This window comes from Denticeps clupeoides, unplaced genomic scaffold, assembly GCF_900700375.1.
Source record: "Denticeps clupeoides unplaced genomic scaffold, fDenClu1.1, whole genome shotgun sequence".
NCBI classification, from domain to species: domain Eukaryota; kingdom Metazoa; phylum Chordata; class Actinopteri; order Clupeiformes; family Denticipitidae; genus Denticeps; species Denticeps clupeoides.
The window spans coordinates 21,850-39,604 of record NW_021629736.1 but is presented as its reverse complement, the minus strand read 5'-3'; the positions used below and the strand labels follow the sequence as shown (position 1 = coordinate 39,604).

General features: G+C 40.0%; 1 protein-coding gene across 3 annotated transcripts in view; it reads left to right on the top strand.

The window, feature by feature from the left end:
- Positions 1–17,403, top strand: part of LOC114773132 (unconventional myosin-Ic-like) — a 30,907-nt gene extending 13,504 nt beyond the window's left edge. For all 3 annotated transcript variants that reach the window (XM_028965661.1, XM_028965659.1, XM_028965658.1), the window contains exons 4-32: positions 480–678; positions 1,564–1,644; positions 2,050–2,229; positions 2,578–2,676; positions 2,801–2,914; positions 3,024–3,095; positions 4,610–4,729; positions 5,392–5,474; positions 5,569–5,674; positions 5,984–6,064; positions 6,321–6,412; positions 6,746–6,840; positions 7,026–7,072; positions 7,258–7,338; positions 7,442–7,547; positions 7,794–7,911; positions 8,992–9,105; positions 11,001–11,077; positions 11,619–11,687; positions 11,957–12,041; positions 12,142–12,301; positions 12,824–12,907; positions 13,068–13,161; positions 13,245–13,300; positions 14,639–14,774; positions 15,084–15,154; positions 15,237–15,334; positions 15,803–15,902; positions 16,680–17,403. In XM_028965661.1, coding sequence (XP_028821494.1) covers positions 480–678; positions 1,564–1,644; positions 2,050–2,229; positions 2,578–2,676; positions 2,801–2,914; positions 3,024–3,095; positions 4,610–4,729; positions 5,392–5,474; positions 5,569–5,674; positions 5,984–6,064; positions 6,321–6,412; positions 6,746–6,840; positions 7,026–7,072; positions 7,258–7,338; positions 7,442–7,547; positions 7,794–7,911; positions 8,992–9,105; positions 11,001–11,077; positions 11,619–11,687; positions 11,957–12,041; positions 12,142–12,301; positions 12,824–12,907; positions 13,068–13,161; positions 13,245–13,300; positions 14,639–14,774; positions 15,084–15,154; positions 15,237–15,334; positions 15,803–15,902; positions 16,680–16,709 — 2,848 coding nt within the window. In that variant the 3' untranslated portion in view covers positions 16,710–17,403. The remainder of the gene's footprint in view (positions 1–479; positions 679–1,563; positions 1,645–2,049; positions 2,230–2,577; positions 2,677–2,800; positions 2,915–3,023; positions 3,096–4,609; positions 4,730–5,391; positions 5,475–5,568; positions 5,675–5,983; positions 6,065–6,320; positions 6,413–6,745; positions 6,841–7,025; positions 7,073–7,257; positions 7,339–7,441; positions 7,548–7,793; positions 7,912–8,991; positions 9,106–11,000; positions 11,078–11,618; positions 11,688–11,956; positions 12,042–12,141; positions 12,302–12,823; positions 12,908–13,067; positions 13,162–13,244; positions 13,301–14,638; positions 14,775–15,083; positions 15,155–15,236; positions 15,335–15,802; positions 15,903–16,679) is intronic.
- Positions 17,404–17,755: the final 352 nt, after the last annotated feature.

The following is a 17,755-nucleotide window of genomic DNA, read 5'->3' as shown; positions in this document are numbered from 1 at the left end:
CAACATGAGTCATATTTCCTGGAGATCCCAGAGCAGTGAGGACAAACACCCCTTTCCCACCCCTGGTGTTCTCTGCCAGAGCTTCCTGAGTGGGCTCCAAGCTGTCCACGGCCTGTGTCTAGCTGCCTTCTGCCCAGAGCTCTTCCTCTGCATCAGGGTTCAAACAGCCTTTTCCTGAGTCTCTACAAAACATCTGCTGCTGTGGGTGGATCATTGCTGAAAGCCTTCTTTCACATCCTTGCATGTAACTGAGAAGCTTCATTTACGAACCACTATTACTCCAATACACTTACAGGGCTTATCATGAAATAAAAGCTTACTATGCCTGCGAGAGGCCAGTATGAGATCTTTTATAGGACAGACCGCTGTTCTGATTTCCCTGTTAGTTCTACATCATGATGCCTGATGCCTGTTTTACTGTTAAATTGTCAAAAATGTCTTGCCTTGTTGTATTTTTGTAAGTTTTTCCTGTGCCTTAGTTTTGCCCTAGCAGATAACACCTATCGGGCATTGCGGACAGAGCGCAGAGACCAATGCATCCTGATCTCGGGAGAAAGTGGAGCGGGAAAGACAGAGGCTTCCAAAAAGATCCTGCTGTACTACTCCGCCACTTGCCCTGTTCGGGAGAACAGCGCCTCCATCAAGGAGAAGCTCCTTCAGTCCACACCAGTGCTGGAGGTACATTAAAAATGGCAGGCACAAATTGAAAAAGAGTTTTAAAAAATTCCAGCACTTTGGAGAGGATTGCTCACAGAAATGAAAGAAATTAGGCATCTCAGGCATCTAAATAAAATTCATAAAATGAATGTGAAGTATAACACCTTCTGATCTGTCCAGAAAGAACATGGAATTATTGGAAAAAGATCTTAAGAACATCTGTAAAAATATTGTTTCTTGTACTTGATATCCAATGGTCTCTTTGTTCGCTTGTGACCCCTGTTGGGAATATTAAACAGCATTTTCATCAGGTCAAGGGAGTGAAAAGGACACATTTGTTAGAAACACAACTCTTAATGTATTACTACTTGTTTCATTTGAAGCAAGAAAGCACTCTGTCAGCTGCTTTATAAAAGCATCTTTGATGAATAAGTGGATAGTGAAAGGAACTCAACATTCAGAAATAATTTCAGAAACAATCACCACACCACCCACCCACACGAGGAGGTGGTAGTGACTGTTCAAGGCTGTGCACGTTTTACTGCAGAACATTAGCAACGGACTCGGCCTCACATCAGAGGGCATGAACAAGGCGTCCGTCAGCTAAACTAGCGCCCTGTCCTCCTTTTCTTGTTCGCACGTTTTCTTGCTGGGTTTATAAACAGACTCAACACTCTCAGTCTTGTACTCTGACTTGTATTTTAAAGGCACTATGCACTGCACAAGTAAGTGTTAGTGTCAGGGACACTTGTCACCTCTGGCACAGCCTGTAATGTTGGGTTGCAGTAGCCTCTTCATCCACCTCGGCTACTGCAAGTTAGCATATGGTGCCCCCCCTCCCAGCTTGTATGCATTCTTTATGATATCGGGATGTGCTGAATGTCTGAATTTCATCTTTATACACAGGCCTTTGGAAATGCCAAAACGCTACGTAACGACAATTCCAGTCGCTTTGGCAAATACATGGACATCCAGTTTGATTATGAGGTAAACTTTTAACAAAGCCTACTATTTAAATAACCCCATCTAGTGTTGTGCTGCAGCAATATTCCATGACATTGTTTGACTTTACTATAACCTTTTCCAAACAACACATGAAACAATGATGCATATGGGTTACCAATGTATTTAGAAATGGGAGCTAACAATAAATTTAATATATTACAATTTTATTATATATAATTTTGGACAATGAGCCAAAGTATTATAATATTGTAATTGGTCTGTGGGTTTTTGGTGTTCACTAAACGAACATACAGAAAGATTTGCTGCAGTAATGTAATTTGCAATCTGGGCTTCTCTCTGCGTATCGTCTGCATAATCTGGACAGAAAAGACCTCACTTGAACTGTTGCTGTACTTGTCATCCTAATCTTGAGCTCCGTCTCTTCAGGGTGCTCCAATCGGGGGCCATATCCTGAACTACTTGCTGGAGAAGTCTCGGGTTGTGCACCAGAACCATGGGGAGAGAAACTTCCACATCTTCTACCAGTTGCTGGAAGGAGGGGAGGAGCACTTGCTGAAGAGATTGGCACTGGAGAGGAACGCCCAGCACTATCACTATCTGTTTAAGGTGTGTGTAGTATATGTGTGTATGTGTATGATTATGTATGTGTGTGCAAGAATTGAAGACTGTTATGGATTATGTTCATTGTTGTTCCACGCTTTCAGGAGATGTCAGAAGCTCACAGCACACCAGTAATTAATGACGAGTGTGTGTACGAGAGTGTGTGTACATTTGTTACTACCTGATGCATGCACGTGTATGTGTTCTGTGGGAAATAATTACAGATTATTAAGGATTAAGAGTTTTCTTGTGTGTGTGTTTTGTCCTATTGGCAAATTGATTAAGGATTAATTGTGTTTGTATTTGTTTTATCTGTGTCTGTGCATATGTGTGTGCATACATCTCTGCTCACAGGGGAACTGTGTGAGGGTGAGCTCTGTGAATGATCGTAACGACTGGAAGGTTGTGAGAAAAGCTCTGACTGTGGTTGGCTTTAGTGAAGAGGAAATAACAGTTAGTCAAACACACACACACACACACACACACACACACACACACACACACACACACACACACACACACACATTGGAGCATGCCTAAAAGTGCTCTTACCAATATCTAATATCTCTCTGATTAGGAGCTGCTGGAAACTGTTGCCAGTGTTCTGCACATGGGGAACACACAGTTTGGGGAAGATGAGTTCGGAGAGACTCACATCACATCGGATGCGCAGCTCAAATCTGCAGCCAGTGTGAGTCTCGCTTCTCTGTATTTGTATTTAGATCAGGAATCTTAATGCAAGCAAAGCTAAGCCAGACACACACTCTGTGTGTGAATAACACGCTGTGTTGTTTTGACAGTTGCTGGGAGTGGATGGGGCCGAGCTGAGTCAAGCGCTAACACACAGGAAAATCACTGCCAAAGGCGAGGAGGTATGGTGTGCTCCCCTCTGCTCACATTCCCTCTGCCCACCTAATGCCTTGGCCCAGGCTTTTTGATTTTACATCTTGAAAGACACTCACTGAGTGGGCTATCATACCTGTTCTTGACAATATCAACAGAAACCATAAGATTGTGTTTATTCACTGCTATTAACCTGACTTTTAATTAATCAATTGGTGTTAGAAATAGCTCATATGAAAAGCTAAAACCTACCAAATGAAGTTTAATGCATTGAAATGAGTTATTTTCACTGAAAAAAAGATTTATCATTTAATCGAGACAGAAAGGTCAAATTTTGGCAAAACAAAAGTTTTGTCGCCTATACAGAAATTGAACAAATTTACTGCAAATATAAAAATATGCCAGCAAATTAAGTAGAATGGTGCAGTGAGATCCAAATTTAATATCTTGTATGACTTCCATGAGCTTGAAGGATGGCATTCATACAATTGGCAAGGATTCACACAATTTATTGATGAAGTCATCAGGAATAGCAAAGAAAGCAGTCTTGCATGACTTCCAGAGTTCATCAATATTCTTTGGTTTCATCTTCCATGCTTCCTTTTTCATCCTACCCCACACATGCTCAATGATGTTCATGTCTGGTGACTGGTCTGGCCAATCCTGGAGCATCTTGCTCTTCTTCGCCTTGAGGAACTTTGATGTGGAGATGAAAGTATGTGATGGAGCACAATCCTGCTGCAGAATTTGGTCTCTTTTATGGTTGGGAATATAAAAGTTAGAATATAAATCTGAAGCTTTCTTGGAATTTCAGACTATTGATCGATGTTGCCTTCCACTGTGGAGATCTCTTGCACACCCCCCATACTACATGTAACCCCAGACCATGATTTTTCCACCACCAAACATCACTGTTTTCTGGGTGAATCCACGCAGGCTCCAGTAGGTCTCCTGCAATATTTGTGGCAACTGTGGTGTACTTCAACAGAAGATTAATCTGAAAAATCCACCTTCTGCCACTTTTCCAGCGTCCATGCTTTTAGCAGGCTGTGGGCCTTGGCAAATGCCACACGGTTTTTTATTTGTCTTTTGTGCTTTAGTGCTGGCTTCTGGGCACTGATTTGACCATGTAGGCCATTTCGAGACAGAATCCGACAAACTGTTCTGCTTGACCAGGTGGAGCTCTTCTGCAGTGGAACATGGGCTGACCTTGGATTTTCGAGCCAACAAACGGTCCTCTTGAGCAGTTTTCTTGTGGGGTCTGCCTGACCTGGGCTTGTCAAAAACGTCTCCAGTCTCTTCAAATCTTTTATCCTCTATACTTGACGCAATGGGCTTTACTAAGCTTTGAATATTACAATACTTTTTGACAGTTTCAGTTTGCACTGAAACGTTATTACAAAAGCTGTTGGGAATAAAATGAGCCATTTCTTGTAAAAAAATATCTTGATTAGAAATATATTTCAGTGGCATTTCAGGTCAATTTGTACACAAGTGACAAGACTTTTGTCAGGGACTGTATGTTGTCTGTGGTTTCCTTCAGATGATCAGTCCCCTGAACCTAGAGCAGGCACTGGCAGCTCGTGATGCCCTGGCGAAAGCGGTATATGGCCGCATGTTCACCTGGCTGGTGGAGAAAATCAACCAGTCGCTGGCGTTTAAGGTAATTGCATTTGTCTCTGAACTCATAGTGTGATGTGCCCTATACGTAATTTGTTACACTCAATTTTCTTTTTGGACCCACTGCATTTCCTCATATCTGTAGCTGTATTATTTCATATACAACACACATATTTTTTGTTATATTTTATATTATATTTTTTACATTACAGAACAAAACTGAAGACACAGGACAATGAAATAACAAATGTGAGGTTGTGTAAAAAACAACAAAATTTGACCGTTTGAGTCTCTCCAAAGCTAAATTTAACAGGGATGTTTTCCTTCAGTTCTGAAGGTTTATGCTGTTCACTGTAATCATTCACTCATGTTAATGAGCATCTCATGACGTGGTTTTTGATTATTACAAAGCAGCCATGAAGGTAAAAAGAGGCGACTGAAAAAAAACAGATTAAGCAAATATACTTCACTTTCTCCTGCTACAAAAAAAATCTTCAAAATGGCTCAATCTTAGTCTCCATAACTGCCGCAGAGTAGGTGCGTCCAAACCTTTGATTCCTAGTGTATATTATTTTATCTCATATTTGCGTCTATCTATCTAATAGTCAATGTAACTGTAGCACCATCTAGTGGTTAAAATAGTGTCTTGCACATATAGTATGCTTTAATTCTGATACTGTGTCTTAATTTAACATATATTTTCAGAATGATATGTACTATTCTGACAAGAGCGCCTCTGTTATTGGACTTCTGGACATCTATGGCTTTGAGGTTTTTCAGCACAACAGGTGTGTGATGTCTAATTTTTCTTCAGAATATTTGTCAGTTCTGTACTCCTGAGATTGTTGAGTTGTATTTCTCTCTATTCCCTTTTTTATTCAGTTTTGAGCAGTTTTGCATTAACTACTGTAACGAGAAACTTCAGCAGCTTTTCATCGAGCTTACGCTGAAGAGTGAGCAGGAGGAGTACGAGGCTGAGGGCATTGCGGTGAGAGAGAATGGCAGAGTGTGATGAAACTATAGGGTTGTGAATGTAGTTTAGAGGTCTGATAAGGACCGGTGATCAGGGAACACAGGATAACGGAGTGAAAGTTTTTTAATCCTGAACTCAGTGCGTTCTGTCTCCACCTAGTCCACCTAGATCCATAGGGATGGTCTTAAATTAATATGCTGGAAGTGGTTCACTGTTAGGGCTCAGATCTAGTTTTTATGCTTAGAAATAAGGGCTTATGGTAAATTGCTTTGGGTGTATGGGATGTATTATGTTGTAGATTTTGTTCTCATTTGTATGCCTCAGTGGGAGCCGGTGAATTATTTCAACAACAAGATCATCTGTGACCTCATTGAGGAGAAGCACAAAGGCATCATCTCCATTCTGGTGGGTATCTGTGTGAATGTAGAGTTGATAGACGTCTGAGGATGCATGAACTCCAACCATGCATTAACTTTATCATGAACTTGGATCTGATTTTGCAAATGGAGTTATTGTTGTCTGTGCAGTTCCTTGTATAGGGTCTTTTTTTCTTTTGCTTACTTATTACTTAATACATTATATTGTCCCTCTTCACTTTGCTGTGATGGGTCCGTATGATCTGTAAAAAAAAAAAATTGCTTTTGCTTGTTCCTTTGATTAGGACGAAGAGTGTCTCAGACCAGGAGATGCCAGTGACCTTACCTTCTTGGAGAAAATGGAGGACAGCCTTGGCGGACATGCACATTTTGTCACGTCAGTCTCTCTCACCCAAACATTTTATTTTAAGCCCCTTCCTTGTACCTTGGGCACTTTATTAGGTAAATATTAGGTATATATATAACAGAAGTTAAACAATAATGAAGCTTGTGTGGTAGTGTGAGGTTTTGATGGTTGGAGGGTAGAGGAGAGAGGAGTGCTGGGATTTTTGCACTTTTGTATGTGGGTACTCCACAAGCCAAGAATATCCTCCCAGTAACCATCAGGTGGTTAGAAGCTTTACAAAACATATATAAGCAATCATTTCATTAGAAGTGTTCTGTAGGCTCACTAAAACATTTAATTAATCTGACTGGGTGTTATATTTAGACACAAGCTGGCCAACGGGAAGATTCGTAAGGCAGTGGGGAGAGAGGAGTTTAGACTGCTGCATTACGCAGGAGAAGTCAATTACAACGTCCATGGTGAGTCCATCCGTCCATACATACAAACATATTACATCTTGGTATTTCTTGTTCTGTGTTTTTTTTGGGGGGAAATCACACTCTGTACTGTACCCTGTGCAGATGTGAATCTACTTGAGGGAACAGCCCTTAGTGTTATATTTACATAAGGAAATCTCCTCAGCTCTTTCTGTTTCCATTTTCAGGATTTTTGGATAAAAATAACGATCTTCTGTATAGAAACCTTAAGAAGGTGAGGGAGTTGCGAGAGAGAGAGAGAGCACAACCCACACACTGTATTATTAATGTGTTTAATGAGTCTCAACAACTCAACACCAAGTGAGAACATGTGCAGATTATTTGTAATATTAGTTATATTAGCTTTATTATATATAATGAGCTGCTTATAGCCAGTAATGATGCTGCTTTTGTCTCAAGGTCATGTGCCAGTCATCAAACCGCCTCATGAGTCAGTGCTTTCACAGGGAGGAGATAACTGACCAGAAACGCCCAGAGACTGTAAGACACTCGCACTTGTATTCACAGATACAATATCCTTGTGTGCAGTCCTCTCTTCTGAAAACATATCTACACAGGAGTGACTGTGCCTCTGTGTCATCAGGCTGCCACTCAGTTTAAACTCAGTCTGGCCAAGCTGATGGAGATTCTGATGTCGAAGGAGCCGTCATACATGCGCTGTATCAAACCTAATGATGGCAAACAACCAGGTGCACACACACACACTCACCATCACACACAGACAGCCAGCATATAGGCAATCACAAAGAGCAGTAGTGCCGTCTGTGGAATCAGGCAAAAGACTCGCTGTCAGCGAACCTCATTCAACCACAGACACACGAGCTGCTGCTGCTGCTGAGCTGTGTGATGTGTTACTGTCTTTCTCTTCCCTACACGAGTAGTAAATAATGACTACCTGCTCTGTACCTGTCTCTCGCACACATACATGCCCCCAGGCCGCTTCGATGAGGTGCTGGTGAGGCACCAGGTGAAATATTTGGGCCTTCTGGAGAGCCTGCGGGTCAGGAGGGCCGGTTTTGCTTACCGACGGCATTACCAGGCGTTCTTACAGAGGTCAGTTTTTGAAAGTTTTTAAATGCATACATTAATATTCATTAGAGCCTAAACAAGTTCGCGTTGAACCAAAAAAACAAGGGTTCAAAATCATGAACGCGACTGCATGAAAGTGAAGCAAATGGTGTGATCACTAAAAAAAAACACAACAAAACAACAGCAATCTGGAAGACCCACCTTCTCACGTGCAAGTTTCTGTTCTTTCTTTCCGCACTCCGTAGTCCATTTACTGTAAATCCCTGTACTGACCCTGCATTCACACAGGAAGTGGTGTCTTAGTGGAAAAATTGTTTTTCTACATGAATGCAAAAAACCTTAGCGGAAATCAGTGGCATGACTCTAACAGACCACTCACGAAGTAGACGGGTAGCACTTCTGGTAAGAACGTACAGGAACACCTGCTGCGCTGTGTCGGGTACGAAAGAGCTTCAGACTGCAGGGCTTTCCTCTGTTTTCTGCCTACAGCAGAAGTGAGAGAACCGTCTCACTGAGCATACCGCGAACACTCTACAGTGCCCTGCTGTGAATTTTGAGGAATACACGTTCAAAATATGTGGGAGTGTTCAAATATAAATTTGCACAACTGAATTTGCTTGTACATGTATACATATTTCCTGTATGTGTGTGCATGTACATGTATGTATGTTTTTGTGCATAAGTGGGTCCATCCCAGAAAATGTAGGTGCGTTGTGCTACATCCAGCTGCGTGTCCTGGATGGATCTGTTTATTCTTTTACTAACATTACCTACTTACACTATAAACACTAACATTAGTAACGCTAAGTTCTATTTTCCGCATGACTATACACTTTCTACCATTTTGTCCACTTTACCCTTAACACTAAACATAACTCTTAGACAAAAGTTACATTTTTCACCAGCAAAATGTCCTTGTATTCAGTCCTCTCTTGTGAAAATCAATAAAAAACAATAATACAGTGACTGTGCCCCTGTCATCAGGCTGCCACTAAATGTTGCATAAAAATGTTTAGCCAATGATTGTAATGTCCGGTAATGTAATGCATTGAATTTAAAAGGCCTTGCATCTGTACACTCCTGTTTTTATGCTCTGATTGGCAGGTATAAATCTCTGTGTCCTGAAACATGGCCAAGCTGGCAGGGCCAACTGTCTGATGGAGTTGCCACGCTGGTGAAACACCTCGGCTACAAACCAGAGGAGTACAAACTGGGAAGGTGAGGAAAATCGTGGAATAAGGAACTGGTAACGGTCTCTGGCATATGCAACATACGCAAGCACTGCAGAAACATATTTAAGCAGACGGTGCCATGCCATCAAAGTGAGAGCTTTTATATTATGTGCTTTACCAAACTACAGGGAGTGCAGAATTATTAGGAAAGTTGTATTTTTGAGGAATAATTTTATTATTGAACAACAACCATGTTCTCAATGAACCAGAAAAAACTCATTAATATCAAAGCTGAATGTTTTTGGAAGTAGTTTTTAGTTTGTTTTTATTTTTAGCTATTTTAGGGGGATATCTGTGTGTGCAGGTGACTATTACTGTGCATAATTATTAGGCAACTTAACAAAAAACAAATATATACCCATTTCAATGATTTATTTTTACCAGTGAAACCAATATAACATCTCCACATTCACAAATATACATTTCTGACATTCGAAAACAAAACAAAAACAAATCAGCGACCAATATAGCCACCTTTCTTTGCAAGGACACTCAAAAGCCTGCCATTCATGGATTCTGTCAGTGTTTTGATCTGTTCACCATCAACATTGCGTGCAGCAGCAACCACAGCCTCCCAGACACTGTTCAGAGAGGTGTACTGTTTTCCCTCCTTGTAAATCTCACATTTGATGATGGACCACAGGTTCTCAATGGGGTTCAAATCAGGTGAACAAGGAGGCCATGTCATTAGTTTTTCTTCTTTTATACCCTTTCTTGCCAGCCACGCTGTGGTCGCGTGTGATGGAGCATTGTCCTGCATGAAAATCATGTTTTTCTTGAAGGATGCAGACTTCTTCCTGTACCAGAAACTGGCAGTAGGACTGGGAGTTGAGCTTGACTCCATCCTCAACCCGAAAAGGCCCCACAAGCTCATCTTTGATGATACCAGCCCAAACCAGTACTCCACCGCCACCTTGCTGGCGTCTGAGTCAGACTGGAGCTCTCTGCCCTTTACCAATCCAGCCACGGGTCCATCCATCTGGCCCATCAAGACTCACTCTCATTTCATCAGTCCATAAAACCTTAGAAAAATCAGTCTTGAGATATTTCTTGGCCCAGTCTTGACGTTTCAGCTTGTGTGTCTTGTTCAGTGGTGGTCGTCTTTTAGCCTTTCTTACCTTGGCCATGTCTCTGAGTATTGCACACCTTGTGCTTTTGGACACTCCAGTGATGTTGCAGCTCTAAAATATGGCCAAACTGGTGGCAAGTGGCATCTTGGCAGCTGCACGCTTGACTTTTCTCAGTTCATGGGCAGTTATTTTGCGCCTTGGTTTTTCCACACGCTTCTTGCGACCCTGTTTACTATTTTGAATGAAACGCTTGATTGTTCGATGATCACGCTTCAGAAGCTTTGCAATTTTAAGAGTTCTGCATCCCTCTGCAAGATCTCACTATTTTTTACTTTTCTGAGCCTGTCAAGTCCTTCTTTTGACCCATTTTGCCAAAGGAAAGGAAGTTGCCTAATAATTATGCACACCTGATATAGGGTGTTGACGTCATTAGACCACACCCCTTCTCATTACAGAGATGCACATCACCTAATATGCTTAATTGGTAGTAGGCTTTCCAGCCTATACAGCTTGGAGTAAGACAACATGCATGAAGAGGATGATGTGGACAAAATACTCATTTGCCTAATAATTCTGCACTCCCTGTAGTATCAGCCAGACAATAGAGCAGTAATGAATGCTACAATCTACCTTATTTACTTGCTTATATTTGTGGTGTGTGAATGTGGTTGACTCTTCATTATATCTTTATAAATACTCAAAGTTAGTAAAAGAGAGATATTATACTGTATCGGATGTGGATGAAAGAAAGGACAAAATAAAATTCTTTCATGATTAGCCGATTATGTTGTGTTTTTCTGCATATCTGCAGGTCTAAAATCTTCATCCGCTTCCCAAAAACACTTTTCATCACAGAGGATGCTCTGGAGGCCCAAAGACCCACTGTGGGTAAGTTGTATTTCTAAATATTACGTTGCTTACTTGTGTTCACTACTAAACCAGCATGTCGCTGTGCCGAGGGAGTTTAATAAGTTAATGAGCTGTCACTGAGAGGCCTTTTGTCATTCTTGAGAGTTTAATGAGGTGCATCAATTATTAAGTGGTCATGAGACAACATTTCACTGTATCAACAATATTCTGTTAATCTCAGAATAACAAGACTGTGTAATTATGAGATTAAATGGATTTTATAAACTTTTATAGAACTTTCAGTTTTACCACTGTTTTGTAGTATATCATAGATAAGTGTCTTTGGGTTTGGGGGTAAAAGCTATTGAGGGTTCCAATGTTCATGCATCTTTCAATTTTTTTGACATTTTATTTTTGTTTAATTTTATGCAGACACGTTGACACATTATGCCAATATCAGGAAATACATCATTAGAATAAGATTATTATATCTACCATGAAAGCAAACACTGTAGACATGAAATGTTTTGTTCTTTTTTCACTTATATGAACACTCTTCCTTTTGACCCACCATCTACAGCCACCATACTGCAGACCTCCTGGAGGGGCTACAGAGAGTGGGCCAAATACCACCGCATCAGACGTGCAGGTAACACACCGGCCAATGTTATCCTGGGATAACTACCCAATCTGATATGAGCACACAATACATCAGTTAACAAGTTTATCACTCCTGCAAGACAACAAACACCAGGCATTTAGGGACACAAGGCACTGGTGATTACGTTTCACAGCCTGGCATAGCAAAGTGTTTAAAGTGACCAACAAATTATTCATAAAGTAATGAAATTTAACCACCCCCCCTTTATATAGTAAGACACTGGACGCAGGCAGACTCGTACTTTTTCTTTTCTTTAGTCATCACAATTCAGTCTTGGTGGAGGGGAGTTAAAGGAAGGAGGAAGGCCAGACGCCGCAGACAAGCATCTGATACCATACGCAGGTGTGTGTGTCTGTGAGGGCCTATGCTAACTTGAATATTATTTTACTTTTAAAAACATGCATTCCATTATCACTCTTTGCTTCCCTTTATTCTCTATCAGCTTTATTAAAGGCTTCATCCTCCGCCATGAGCCACGTTGTCATAGCAACAATTTCTTCCTGGATCATGTGCGCTTCTCCTTCCTTATGACAATAAAGAGAAACCTGCCCAAAAAGGTGTTGGACAAGAGTTGGCCAAAGCCTCCACCCAGCCTCATGGAGGTACTTGTTTATTTCAGAACTTAATGTGCGGTTTTTCATAGTCTTGTTTGTTCAGTTTTGTTCTATAATGTAAAAAATCAATCATAAATGAGAAGGTATGTGTAATCTTCAGCTTTTATCAGACGCCCTTATCCACAGCGACTTACAATCAGTAGTTACAGGGACAGTCACCCCCTGGAGCAAGTGTTAAGTGTCTTGCTTAGGGACACAATGGTAGTAAATGGGATTTGAAGCTGGGTCTTCTGGTTCATAGGCGAGTTTGTTACCCGCTAGGCTACTACCACCGTTTAGTACTTATTTATACACACACACACACAAACCAATTTACACTTAAACATTCACTACAACACACACACACACCTACACACCATCAACATTACATGTACCTTGTAGTAACACATTCTCCAGCTACACTAACAGGGTTGTATACGAGTATATTCAAAACTGCACATACATACATCTACTTACATCTAGTTACATGAACCTACAAGTCTATGGACTAATCCTTATCGCCTCAAACAGGCGTCCGAACACCTGCGCAGACTCCGCATGAGGAACATGGTGCGTGCATACGTCAGGACGATCCAGCCAGAGTGGAAAAATCAGGTGTTTACATGAAGCCAGTTTACCTGCATACGTCCTTATAAAATATTTAATCACAACAAACCAATAATTTTTTACTTTTTGGCCGTATTAAATAATTAAATTAGTATTACATTTTTTCATTTTTTTTCTCTTTTGATTTTGTCTTCCATGGCTTTGGCAGCTGGAGCACAAGGTGGTAGCCAGTGAGATCTTTAAGAATGTCAAAGACAGCTACCCTCTGAGTGTCCCCAAGCTGTTTGTCGGCACTCGACTGGGTAAGTCAGTCAGTCGCATGAAGGAGGGGCTTATCGAGCAAATACTCCATGTGATATGAACATTTCACATTTTTTTGATGCAGATCCGGAAGAAATCAACCTGAAAGTTCTTCAAACCCTCGGCAATGACAAAGTGAAGGTGGGTTTTTTGTGGTGGCTGCCCCCCAGCTGTGTGTCTGTTTCTGAAAAGACATTTTTAACCCTCGGCCTCAACTTACGTTAATTTTAATGACTTATTCCAAATACAGTTGTGACTTTGTCATCACTGTGTCTGGACATGTCTGAAACTTGCATCTGTATCAGAGTTTTCCTTCAGGACTAGAGTTTTAAATACAGTGGAGGAAATAATTATTTGACCCCTCGCTGATTTTGTAAGTTTGTCCAATGACAAAGAAATGAAAAGTCTCAGAACAGTATCATTTTAATGGTAGTTTTATTTTAACAGTGACAGATAGCACATCAAAAGGAAAATTGAGTGAAATAAATATTTGAACCCTCTAACAAAAAAAGACTTAATACTTTGTCTTAATACTTAATTTTGACATCCTTGGACAGCTGTTTGGTCTTTCCCGTGTTGGAGAGTTTGGAGTCTGCCTGATTGATTGATTCTGTGGACAGGTGTCTTTTATACAGGTGACAAGTTAAGACAGGTGTCATTAATGAAGGTGACTAGTTGAGTAGGTGTGCCTAACCACTCTGTGGGAGCCAGAACTCTTAATGGTTGGTAGGGGTTCAAATGCTTATTTCACTCAATGAAATGCAAATCAGTCTCTATCTTTTATTTAAAGTTATGTTTTCAATTTTTCTTTTGATGTGCTATCTGTCACTGTTTAAATAAACCTACCATTAAAATGACACTGTTCTGAGACTTTTCATTTTTTTGTCATTGGACAAACAAAATCAGCAAGGGGTCAAATAATTATTTCCTCCACTGTTTACCAGGAAATCTTTATTTTATGAATCTACCATATCAATTAGAAGCATGTTATTAGTATTGTAATCATGGGAATTTTTTTCTACTTAAACAGATTTTGTTATTCTAAGTGACATCCATTCCTTGATAACAGGTTACAACCATCATCAAACTCATTCCTCAAAATATCATGTCCTACTTTAAAATTCCTATAGGAATTCAGTGTCAATGGAACCTTTTCTCAAAATATTGTTACATTTGTCAGTCACACCAGGCTGAATTCTTAAAATTACCCTTTACCGGCACAATCAGTGGTGTTGAACAAAATGACATTAATCATCCTTTTTTACCGGCAAGGGTTTAACCCACAATATTTCACACTTCTCTTATATTTCTGTGGTAATAAATGGCTGGCGATGATACTAACATTCTAGGTAAAATACAAGTGTGCCATATTTAGTACTGTGTTTAGGGAAGTGCTGCTGAGTTTCGATGTGTCACTGAGTCACTTGATGGGAAAAAATGGAGTGATTTTTTTTTCCCTTTGTTTTGATTTTGCCTCAGTATGGCATTGCAGTCACAAAGTATGATCGGCATGGCTTTCGCCCACGCCCTCGCCAGCTCTTGCTGACTTCATCTGCAACAGTTCTGGTCCAGGAGTCTAAAGTGAAGCAGCGAATTGAATACAGCACTCTACTTGGTAAGATCATGCTTTAGGATCTGTTTGTAGTCACACTGCACATAGTAGAATGCAGTTGCAGTTACAAAAAATGGTTTAATTCTGTTGCTGTACTTCATTGGACTTTTAGAATATAGATCATTTTAGGCCTATGAATGAGCAGAACCAGCAGGTGGAACACATTGGGTGCTGACAGGTCCCCTTCAAAATAACATATAGCTATCATCTAGCATCATCTAGTCCATTAGATCTTTCGATTGTTGCTTGTTTAAGTATAAAGTGTACAAATGTGAACTCATTGTTCTCAATATCATTATTCTATATGAGCAGGTATCTCTGTGAGTAGCCTTAGCGATGGCTTCTTTGTTCTACATGTGCCTACAGCAGACAGAAAGCAGAAGGTAAGGGACGTCTTAGTCAAGTTTCTGCAGAAATTCTGGTCCAACACAGTTTGCATAGTTTGACCTTTGAATTTCTCTCTAGGGGGACCTGGTGTTGCAGTGTGATCATGTGATCGAGACTGTGACTAAACTGGCTGTCATGGCTGACAAAATCCATAGTGTCAATGTTAGTGAAGACAGGTTGGTCAAGCAGTGCTGAGCAACTCAACACTACTTCAGAGCTACAACAGAGGCTCTCATTAAAACATGCCAGCATGTTTTCAATCAAGCTACTGCATTATAGCACACGGAAACCTTGAACAGGACTTTATGCTTCTTTATGATACATTATGGGGTATTTTAATGCTAATGAAATTCAATGGCTCAGAACCACCTGATATGAAACTATAATTTTTTAAATCACAATTTGGTAAAATGTAAGCAATGTCTGATGGCTGCACTGTGCATCACAAGCATGCATGTCTGCAGCCTGTTTGATTCACAGGAGCATGAAGAAAGCTATTATGAGTCTTAAAAATTTATTTATTATCCCTTGTTGAATAGATTTGTGATTAACTTGCTATGTTTGGCAAACATAAACCTGTTAATAAAGACTTTTGTTAATAAAGACTTTTGTTAACCTTTTTTTGTCTTTCTTTCCATGTCTAGTATTAAGTTTGCCGTGGCACGAGGAAAGGTGGGAGTGATTGACTTTACTTATGGTGCAGAGCTGAGAGCAGTGAAGTCAAAGGGAGGACACCTATCTGTGGTGAGTGCAGGAGGACCAAGAAAAAGTATGATGTCAATGTGTTGAGGAATTATGATAATGACCTGGATTACTTTTCAATAAGGTTGAATGAAAAAACCAACACCTTGTTGATAATTAAGGACCATACTTTCCTATTTCTCAATAATAGGGACATGCACATATGACATGCATGTTCATCAATGTTGTTTCAACTATGGCTTCTGGACTTGCATAGGGAGGAACCTGCTGAGATGAATGACAGCGCTCATGCACCCTACTTCTGCATTCTAGATATAAACCCCCTCCTGTCAACGTGTCACATGCTCAGGCTATGCTCAGTTTCCCAGCTCCTCTCTTTATGTTCCGTTCCCCTCCAGTCTTGCAACTTTACCTTCAAATACATTTAGTCAGTGGAGGGTGCCAGCAAACATTATGCATGTCATCATGTCATCTGGACCAAACATTTTCCTCGTTATAAAAAAGCAAGAATTCAGGAGAATTCTGTGTGCTTGTGACACTCTCATTTGATTATGACTCATTAGCTTCGTAATGGTGGTTCTTTCATCCCCTCATCAGGAGATTTCGTTGTGATTTTTCAGCCATCATGCAGTCCATGATAGTATTTCAGGAAAAATACACAGCAAAATATTTTGGAACTGCATGGAAATAAACTGAAATTTAAAATGATATTTCTGGTAATTGTAATTCAGATTATAGATCAAATGTGTAATACTAAAAATGTACACTAATCATTGCTCTGTATAACATTTTGTACATAACATTTTGTTTACATTACAGACAACCCCTCAGCTCAACACAAGACCATGAGATGTGATGGAGAAAGTGATGAAAGTCAGTGACAATGGACCAATTACTTTACAGGATGATAACCCGCTTTAGCCAATCACAACACAGCCACTTTTTTATATATGAAACACAGCCATTCACACTACATTGCCTTTGTGAGCAATAGCATTCAAATGTCTGTTTCATAGTTTCTTTTGTAAGAGGAAAAAAGCCCTCTGATGTGTTGCTGTGACTCATACTGCTGTTATGTCTTGCAAAAAAAAAAATGTATCATATGTTTTTGAATTACTTTTTTCATCATATGACCAATACAGCGCTTTTGGTTAGACTTAGGCATTGTTAGACCAGAGATTGACTGCTTGCTGCTCTACTTGCTGAAATATGAAATTACAGGCCAGCTCTGCTCTAGCTCAGCATCCAATCCTCACAGCAGACCAGCCATAACACTAACAAAAAATGAAAACTTTTTTTAATAAGTGATACAAAGCATAACCTGCTCCTACTATTAGATTTTTTTAGAACTGTTATTGACACCTACAAATGTTTTGGTTCTGATGGTGTGCAGGAACCACATTCTGTTTCTAAAAACTCTTTGAAATTAGGAATGTAAATGTAAAGATATGGTGCTGGAGGATGCTGTCATTTCTCCATGATTTGTGGTTTTCAGTGGAAGACACAGAATTGAATAAAGCCTCTTATTATTTGGTTCATTTAATTTTATTTCTAAATAGTGTGTAGACGACTGTGTATTTTCTGGTTCATTTGAATAAGGGCAAAAAAGTGCATTTCCAAAAAATGCCATTTGTTATGTCATTAAGATGCTACGAGACTGTAAACATATGAAAATTAATACCAGTAATACTGGTTTAGATATATTACACACTAGTTCGGTTCTATTTAGTCACTGAGAACCAAAATGTCTGCTTGAACATTCCCCTGAAAGCAATAACTTCTCCAATAAGATCTAAAAATGTTCAATCACATTGGTTTTTGATGCAGTATTCATAATGGAATAATTTGTGAAGTAATAATTGTAATTGGCTTTTGAATTATATTTACCTGGTTAG